The sequence below is a fragment of the Leptonychotes weddellii genome, chromosome 8 (genome assembly GCF_054177405.1).
Source record: "Leptonychotes weddellii isolate Sample4059 chromosome 8, ASM5417740v2, whole genome shotgun sequence".
NCBI classification, from domain to species: Eukaryota; Metazoa; Chordata; class Mammalia; order Carnivora; family Phocidae; genus Leptonychotes; species Leptonychotes weddellii.
Window position 1 is genome coordinate 54267888 of NC_138376.1, and position 10044 is coordinate 54277931.

At 41.4% G+C, this 10044-nt stretch overlaps 1 protein-coding gene across 3 annotated transcripts in view; it reads left to right on the forward strand.

Annotated features, from left to right (window-relative positions):
* Window positions 1–4063: 4063 nt before the first annotated feature.
* Window positions 4064–10044, forward strand: part of MTO1 (mitochondrial tRNA translation optimization 1) — a 21012-nt gene continuing 15031 nt past the window's right edge. The window contains exon 1 of one of the 3 annotated variants that reach the window (XM_081828552.1): window positions 4064–4400. In XM_081828552.1, coding sequence (XP_081684678.1) covers window positions 4184–4400 — 217 coding nt within the window. In that variant the 5' untranslated portion in view covers window positions 4064–4183. Of the gene's footprint in view, window positions 4449–10044 lie in introns of all 3 variants that reach the window. The other 2 variants (XM_081828550.1, XM_081828551.1) reach the window with 2 other exon arrangements.

Sequence of the window (10044 nt, forward strand, 5' to 3'; positions counted from 1 at the left end):
ATTAAATAATTGATATTGTTGTGCAACCATCACCACCATCCATCTCCCCAGCTCTTCATCTTGTAAAACTGAAACTCTACCCATTAAACAATAACTCCCCATTCCCTCCCTCTCCCTTGGCAACCACCCTTCTACTTTCTCTATGAATTTGACTACTCTAGGTAACTCATGTAAGTGGAATGATATATTTGTCCTTTTGTGACTGCTTATTTCATTTAAGATAATGTCCTCAAGGTTTATCCATATTGTAGCATATGTCAGCCTTCCTTTTCTTTCTTTTCTTTTTTTTTTTTAAGATTTATTTATTTATTTGAGAGAGAATGAGCGAGCATGGGGGGGTTGGGCAGAGGGAGAGAGAGAGAGAATCCTCAAGCTGACTCCTCACGGAGTACCAAGCCTGTCTCGGGGATTGATCCCAAGACCCTGAGGTCATAATCTGAGCTGAAATCAAGAGTCAGCCGCCCAACCAACTGAGCCACCCAGGTGCCCCTGTCAGCCTTCCTTTTTAAGACTCGATATTTCGGGGCACCTGGGTGGCTCAGTCGTTGGGCGTCGGCCTTCGGCTCAGGTCATGATCCCAGGGTCCTGGGATCGAGCCCCACATCGGGCTCCCTGCTCCGCAGGAAGCCTGCTTCTCCCTCTCCCACTCCCCCTGCTTGTGTTCCCTCTCTGGCTGTCTCTCTCTCTGTCAAATAAATAAAATCTTTAAAAAAAAAAAAGACTCGATATTTCTACTGAAAGTATATAGCACATTTTGATAGCCATTCATCTGTCAGTGGACAAAAATGCCTTGATTACTCTTTTAAAAAGGTTTTCTTAAAACCAATATTTTGATATATCCTCTGATACAAAGGTTGTTTTTTTTTTTTTTAACACCCCAGGGCAATGAGCCCTAGTTTGAAATGTGATGTGAGAAATCTGTATTTTTTTTGTAAAATGGAAGGAGGACTACTGTGTAGTCAGGCTTGTTCTCAAGCAAACCAATTTCAGGGAAAAGTAAATACAAAGGAAAAGTTTATACAAAGGATCTAAGGGGAGACTATGCCTAGTTGTTCAAACAACAGCAAGTATGGCTGGAGCTTGTGAAGTTTGAGATGTTGTGTCAGTTATCAACTTATTGCTTCTCAGACAAGGACTTAATACACCCCTCAATATATGCTGTCTGATAAACAACAGAATTCCTTTAAGCAGTTCTTTCAAAGTGCCCACTATGTTAACCTTTCTCAATAGAGGTTGCAGAAGGACTATGTAGGAGGAAGAGGTTTCCTGCAATTTCCAACATAGTGGAAGGAGTGGAAGGGGATTGCACGGCAAAGGTCAGACTCGTAGATGTGAGAACATCTAGTAGGGCCTACCCCAACTGTAGGCCCAGAAAGTGATCCCTCTGGGACCTTGCCACCTTGGCCCAGCCATAACCCATCTACAAATGCAGATGCATTTGCAAATCAAATTCCTGCCCGGCCTGGGGTCCAGAAGGTCACACACCAAGAAGTTGATCCTTCTACAAGCCTTGTGTGCAGCCTGCCTGTGGCCGAGGAGGTCCACAGAGAGCCGCTGCTCTCTTTGCAAGCCCCCTCTGTTATGTAGCCCATACTCTCTGAAGGCCTTCTGCACTTGCGATCTGAACCCCTTTTGAATTTATTCTTACTTGGATACTCTCCCTCAGCCCTAGGGTACCATATATAGTTTCTTTATAGGTTATTTCTTTTATTATAGTTATTCTTTTTTTTTTTTTTTTAGAGTGAAGTATTTGTTTGTTTAAGCAACCTCTACCCCCAACATGGGACTTGAACTCACAACCCCAAAATCAAGAGTTGCATGCTCTTACCAACTGAGCCAGCCAGGTACCCCAATATAGTTAATTATTCTTTTTTTTTTAAAGATTTTATTTATTTGACAGAGCGAGACACAGCGAGAGAGGGAACACAGGCAGGGGGAGTGGGAGAGGGAAAAGCAGGCTTCTGCAGGGAGCCTGATGTGGGGCTCGATCCCAGGACCCTGGGACCATGACCTGAGCCGAAGGCAGACACTTAACGACTGAGCCACCCAGGCGCCCCAATAGTTAATTATTCTTATATTAAATATCTACAATATGATTCTTTTTTTCTTTTTAAGGTTTTATTTATTTAATTGAGACAGAGAGGGAGAGAGAGAAAGCATGAGATGGGGGAAGGTCAGAGGGAGAAGCAGACTCCCCGCTGAGTGGGGAGCCCTATGTGGGACTCGATCCTGGGACTCTGGGATCATGACCTGAGGTGAAGGCAAAGGCTTAACCAACTGAGCCACCCAGGTGTCCTACTATGTGATTCCATATTCTGACTGGACCCAGACTGCTACAGAGTTAGTATTGAGAGTGGTCCCAGGAGATAGAGGCCTAAAGACGGGATTTGGGAATTGGTTTTGTTGTGCACTTGGGCTTGAGCACTCAAGGAGGAGGAACCAGAAAAATGAGAAGGAGTAGCCAGAAAAAATAGGAGGAAAACCAGAATAGCTTGATGATGTCTTGGAAGACAGGTAAAGAAAGTATATCAAGAAAGGGCTGTGAAGGGAAAAAAGCATTCACATATAAAGTGTCCATCTTCTTGACATTTATACTTAAAACTTAATTAAAAATCCGTCTTGGCTACAGTATAATGAAATAGTCTTACACTGTTAATGCAACCTGACACAAAGCTTTCAGAAAGCTAATTTAGCCGTTATCAAAAATATAAACACTGAGGAATCCTTTTACCCTGTATCTTCATTTATAGAAAGAGTCCCATAAATTTAAAAAGAGATATATGTACAAGGATGATGATAATATAAAAAAATTAAAAACAATCCAAATGCCCAGTAATTGGGAGTTGATTAAATAAATTACAGCTAAAATGTAATAGATTCATATACATATGGCATAGAGTAAAAAATACATTGTTAAAAAGAGGAGCAAACTGGGGTGCCTGGGTGGCTCAGTCGTTTGAGCATGGGACTCTTGGTTTCAGCTCAGGTCATGATCTCAGGGTTGTGAGATCCAGCTCCACACTCAGCAGGAAGTCGGCTTGAGGATTTTCTCCCTCTCCCCCCGCCCCTCACCCATGCATGCATGTTCTCTTTCTCAAATAAGTAAATCTTAAAAAAAAAAAAAAGCAAACTAAAAAATAATATAATCAGTGTTATATGTGCAAAATAATAATAGCATGAGTAGTTGTATAAAAAAAAACTAGGAGGCGGCATACCTGGGTGGCTCAATCCGTTAAGCATTTGCCTTCGGCTCAGGTCATGATCCCAGGCTCCTGGGATCCAGTCCTGCATTGGGCTCCTTGCTCAACAGGTAGCCTGCTTTTCCCTTAGCCGCTTCTCCCTCTGCCTGCCATCCCCTGTTTGTGCTCTCTCTCTCTCTGACAAATAAATAAAATCCTTAAAAAAACACAAACAAAAAAAACCTAGGAAACATTAGCAAAAAAATGCTGACAATAATTACAGAGGTGGGGATCAGGAGGGCTGACGAAGTTATAGCTTCTTTAAGTCTCAAAGTTTTCCATTTCTATTTGATAGATTTTAATAATCATTTGACTAAAACTACCACATGGGTTGTTTCACTAACCAGTTAAAGGTTTCCTCTCTAAGGAAGGCTTTAAAAATGTCCCCCCCCCCAAAAAAAAAGTCAATTTCCAAAGGCTGGACATTTAATCTTCAACCATTTGATTCCCCTAATTGGCCATCATGAATCTTTCATCCACAAATACATTTTAACTGCTTTCAAAGCTCCTCCTATTCAGAGGCTAGTCTTTATAAACAAACAGAAGTCCAGGTGATAGTTTACCAGAAAATTCAAAGAATCTTATAAGGCAAAGTGATTAAAATCATTGTCTGTAGGTGACCAACTGGAGATTAGGGCTGCCAATCGCCGAAAAGGACAGAAAATGTCCAAGCAGGAGCCATCAATTCACAGCCATATGTAATCAGAGGCTTCCAGGGACCATGAAACAAGGTTCACACCATCTGGGCCACCTGCACAGTTACCCGGTCTCGCTTCTCCAGTGAAGTCGCGCCAAAGCCCCAATCAGCGCTGACGCTGGACGTAAACTGCTACGCTGTGACATCAGAACAAAGATGGCTGCGCCCTGAAGCCTTTTCTTACTATCCTAAGTTTTTGCGCCTAGTTCATGTCAGGTTCAGGGTCAGACTCTGCCTTTCTCCAGCTATGTTTTCTCTCCGAGGTTGTGGTCTCTGTGTCGCGGCTTCCCTCAGCAAAAAGCACCTTCCGTTGGCCCGGTTCATCGGCGACAGCGCGGCGCCCGTGGCTGCGAACTTTGACGTGGTAGTCATTGGCGGAGGACATGCCGGGACCGAGGCAGCCGCCGCTGCTGCTCGGTGCGGCTCCCGGACTCTGCTACTCACCCACTGCGTGGACACGATCGGTGAGGAGTTTGGGTAGCGTGGAGCTTGGCGTAGGACGCAAGCTGCCAGTAAGCCCCTTCACCCCTTCCCGGTGGCCTGATACGGGCAGCCTCTCCTCTCCGCAAGCTAGTGAGAATCCTAGTGTCTGTGGTTTTATCCTAATTTGAGTTTCACAGATCAGGTAGCCCTGGCCCAGAACCCTGGATTAGGCTGTTACGTGGACCATGTATTGTGCTGCTGCTGACAGAAGTAGTTGAGGGAGTTGGGGTCCGTGCCTTGGGAAAGGGGGAAACTAAGAAAACAAGCTGATAGCTTCTTACTTCATTGTTGTCATTTACCCTTTACTAGCTTGTTGCTTTGGAAATGGAGTGAATTAACATTTATTAGGAATTACTTGTTAAACGACTGTTGTATTTTTCTCGAGATTTTGTGAAGCCCTTTTGAAGAACGATGCTACTTTTTATTGCATTCTATATCTCTACTTGGTGTTTGTTTCCTAATTTTGTACTCAGGAACTGGCAGTGCTTTTTTCCCACTTGATGGCTATAATTTAAAGCAAGACCTCTCTCTAGCACCATAATAGATGCTAGCTAAAACATCATCTTGTAAATCATGCAAACCTATGTTTTTTTCCTCCTGCATTTAGCTCAGGAGTCAACAGTAGAAATATTAACTGTTTTGCAAAAATTGTGAATAAATCACATATTTGATAGTGAAATATTTTTTTAAGAATTACCATTCAGCTTGTAACTGCGGAGAAATATACACTGTTAACAGTGATTCTTTTAGAAGGGGGTGATTTGATTTTTTTTTTTAAAGGTTTTATTTATTATTTGACAGAGACACAGCGAGAGAGAGAGAACACAAGCAAGGGGAGTGGGAGAGGGAGAAGCAGGCTTCTGGCCCTGGGATCATGACCTGAGCCGAAGGCAGACGCTTAACGACTGAGCCACCTAGGCGACCCTGGGGGTGATTTGATTACCCAAAAGATTACACTTTGTTTATTGTACATTTCAATGTTGTTTACATAAAAAAAAAAAAAAGGCAGGATACTACTTTTCAATAATAACTTAAAAATTTAATGAAAAAAGTATTATTGAACTAAGGTCATTAAATATAAGTAATGTAGTTCTGTGAGGGATAAAGGGATACTTATCAAAATCCATATTCATATTATTCTACCAACACAGTTCAATCCGTTTTATTTTTAAATAAATGCATTTCAGACATAATAAGTCTTATAGATGAGCTTAGTAAGTGACAATTTTGTTTTGAATCAAAATCTCATTTGTGTGGTAATTTAATATAGTGGAGTATCTTTTTTTTTTTTAAAGATTTTATTTATTTTTTAGAGAGCGAGCGAGAGAGAAACAGCATGAGAGGGGAGAGGGTCAGAGGGAGAAGCAGGCTCCCCGCTGAGCCGGGAGCCTGATGTGGGACTCGATCCCAGGACTCTGGGATCATGACCTGAGCCGAAGGCAGACGCTTAACCATCTGAGCCACCCAGGCGCCCTATAGTGGAGTATCTTAAATATTTCTACGTGGCCTCAGAAAGATAGCTTTGACTTAGAAGGTTCAATGGACCTAAGAATGCAAAAGGCAAGAATTGTCCCGTTGTGATTTAGTCATTATCATGTACCAATAATGAAATGAGAGGCGGAAAGTCTTTTATTTTCTACTAACCTGGAAAATAATGTTTTTTTGCCAACTATTTTTGCATTTCACAATGAAAGAGAAAAGCCTTGTGCATCTGTTTATTCTGTGTCTTATTACCTGTGCATTTCATGGAAATGTTCAACATTAAAGAGATTGTTTGACATTCTGAATTTCAATCCAGGCTTCACTGAGTTCTAGCTGTGTGACCTTGGACAAGGGACAATTTATTTAACCCTCAGTTTCTTTCTCTATGAAATAGAAATAACAGTACCAACTTCAGTTTGCTGTAAAGTTTAAATCAGAAAATACATGCAAATAATCTGGAACAGTGCCTGACCCATTAAGTGGTTCAGATATTAAACTATTTTTTTACCATAAGCTTTTCCACATAGCCAACTTAAATTTTTTAGTAGAGTGAAAAATGGACTGATTTATACATTTTTATTACCATTGCCAACCCCAAGTACCACACTTGGGATGTTAGTAGTCTACCTAAGAACACAGATGACAAATAGACTTTCTTGTTCCAACTCCACGTGATTGGGAATGAAGGATAGTTTCCTGGAGTTCTATGTAGAGAAAGATCTTGAGGGCTAAGCAAAAGAAAAGTGGCATGTTCAACTTTTATGGCTGTAAGGAGAGGGGCTCAACATTGATAAATATGTTTGAGAAAAGGTTTTCAGCAGTTTAAAAAGACAAAGATTTCTTTGCATGTAACTTTCACAAGTGTAAGTTTTACAAATAGGTATATAATGTACAGTAATTCAATAAAGGGCCTGCTTGGCAGGGAGCCTGCTTCTCCTACCTGCTGCTCCCCCGCTTGTGCTTGCTCACGCTCTCTCTCTCTGCTAAATAAATAAGTAAGTAAGTAAAACAACATGGAATAATGGGAACAGTGGTGAGCTGGAAAGTATATCCTCATCCATTGTTTTGTTTGTTTTTAACAAAAGCTTCATGTATACCAAGCAAAACATCACCAGCAAATCACTGAGTTATGAGCTCTGATCTAAAAGTATCTGAGGGGCGCCTGGGTGGCTCAGTCGTTGAGCATCTGCCTTTGGCTCAGATCATGGCCCCAGGGTCTGGGATCGAGCTCTGCATCAGGTTCCCTGCTCCGCGGGAAGCCTGCTTCTCCCTTTCCCACTCCCCCTGCTTGTGTTCCCTCTCTCGCTGTGTCTCTCTGTCAAATAAATAAAATCTAAAAAATAAATAAATAAAAGTATCTGAAATGTATCCTGTCTAAAGATTGGAAGAGGATTACTTAAGAGTGATACAGAGTAATAGAAAAAAAATTATACTTGGTGATATTTCACATTTCTAATTTCTGTTTTGATTATTCATTAATAATTCAGATATTTCAAGTGTGATTAAGTTATTGTGGGTTTTTTTTTTCTCTAAAAAAAGTCTTTGTCTGAAACATTTGTAGTTGATACAATGGAAAAGAAGGAAGTGTGTAGAGCTATAAAAGATGTAAGATTGGACCTGAATCGAACCTGGGAATTCATTATACTATTCTTTCTTACTCTTTAATAAAATAGCTTAACATTGGGTCACCTGGGTAGCTCTGTCAGTTAAGCATCTGACTCTTGGTTCAGCTCAGGTAATGATCTCATGGGTTGTGGGATAGACCCCACATGGGACTCTGCACTCCAGGGAGTCTACTTGAAGATTCTCTCCCTCTGCCCCTCCCCCAACTCATGCTTCCTCTCTCTGTCTCTCAAATAAATAAATCTTTAGGGACGCCTGGGTGGCTTAGTCAGTTAAGCGTCTGCTTTCGACTCAGGTCATGATCCCAGGGTCCTGGGATCGAGTCCCGCATTGGGCTCTCTACTCAGCAGGGAGCCTGCTTCTCCCTCTGCCTGCCATTCCCCCTGCTTGTACTCTCTCTCCCTGACAAATAAATAAAATCTTTAAAAAATATATAAATCTTTAAGAAAGAAATAGCTTCACATTTGTATGTGAAATAATATGTTGAATTAGAAACTAAGGAATGCAAGTTGGTTGCTTTCATATAAATTCAATGATAGGATATTCACTGTGTTTATCGATTTTATGCAATGTATGGAGCACTTTTCTTTTTTTTTTTTAAGATTTTATTTATTTATTTGAGAGAGAGAATGAGAGAGAGCACATGAGAGGGGGGAGGGTCAGAGGGAGAAGCAGACTCCCTGCCGAGCAGGGAGCCCGATGCGGGACTCGATCCCGGGACTCCAGGATCATGACCTGAGCCGAAGGCAGTCGCTTAACCAACTGAGCCACCCAGGCGCCCTATGGAGCACTTTTCTAAGATATTCATGTAGGGATACTTATGTCAATAGTAATATTTTACATGTGAGAAAGTCATATAAAAGTTTTTAAATGTTGCTGCTAATGGAAAATTATTTATGATTAAAATTTTTTAAAGCCAATTCGAAGAAATTATGTGATTTTTGAAGAAGTGAAAAGCAGAAGCAGAGAGTATTTTACACTGAGAAATGTTTTACACTGGGAAATAAAACAATTATTAGTAAATGTTATTTATTGCTTATTCTGTGCCAGACACTGTGCTAATTGCTTTGTGTACATTCTACCATTTGCAAGTAACAAATCCTTATTATTTGATTAATTTAAACAAAAAGGAGAATTTATTTTTTTTTTAAGATTTTTTTTTTTTTTTTTTTTTTAATTTGAGAGAGAGAATGAGATAGAAAGCATGAGAGGAAGGAGGTTCAGAGAGAGAAGCAGACTCCCTGCCGAGCAGGGAGCCCGATGCGGGACTCGATCCTGGGACTCCAGGATCATGACCTGAGCTGAAGGCAGTCGCTTAACCAACTGAGCCACCCAGGCACCCGAGAATTTATTTTTTTTAAACTTATTTATTTGTTTGAGAGAGAGAGAAAGAAAGTGAGTGGGGGGAGGGACAGAGGGAGAGAGACTCTCAAGCAGACTCCCTGCTGAGCACAGAGCCTGATATGGGGCTCAGTCTCAACGACCCTGAGATCATGACCTGAGCCACATCAAGAGTCAGACCCTTAACCAATTGAGCCCACCCAGCTGACCCAAGAATTTATTTTTTAATAAGAAATTTGCAGGTAGGTCAGTTTTAGGGTTGGTTAATTCAGCAGCCCACAATGTCTAAGGACTCCTTCCTTGAATATCTCCATTATGCCATTCTTGAATTGTCTTCAAGCTAGCTATCCTTACGATTACAAAATGGCTATAATAGTTCCAGGTGTCACATCCAGATATGACAACTTCAACCTAAGAAGGGTTTTTTTCCCTCCTTGTATCTCTTTGAAGAGGAAAAACAACCCATTTTTAGAGACCCCCTCCCCAATAGGTCACCCCTCATGACTTATTTCCCATCCCTAACCCAGACAGTGGCAAGTAGAAACAGGATTACCATGATTACTTAGATCAATAAAGATTTATTCCTACTGAGTTCAAGTCACATTCCCAGAACACAAAGCCTCCTAGGGGAGTGTTTGCCTAAATAAAATTGTGATTCTGTATCAGAGGAAGGGGGGAAATAATCTGCAGCTATCATTCTTGTTTTTACAGTAGCGAAACTGAGGTAGAGAAAATTAGATAACTTGACAAAATGACAGAGCTTGTGAGTGGTAGATCTAGGAATTGAGCCAGGTTCTTTTCACTCATTCCTGACCCATACTTCTAATCACAGCATGATTCAGCCTCCTTATGGAGACTATAAAAACTTACAGAGGGCTTGGTGGTGGCTATGGTGGACCTACAGATGTTGACATAGCTTTCCTATCCCTCCACCTCCCATAAAAACCTTTGAGATAACCACATGAGTTTATTTATTTATTTATTTTTATTAAAGATTTTATTTATTTATTTGACAGAGAGAGACACAGCGAGAGAGGGAACACAAGCAGGGGGAGTGGGAGAGGGAGAAGCAGGCTTCCCGCCGAGCAGGGAGCCCGATGCGGGACTCGATCCCAGGACCCTGGGATCATGACCTGAGCCAAAGGCAGATGCTTAACGACTGAGCCACCCAGGTGCCCC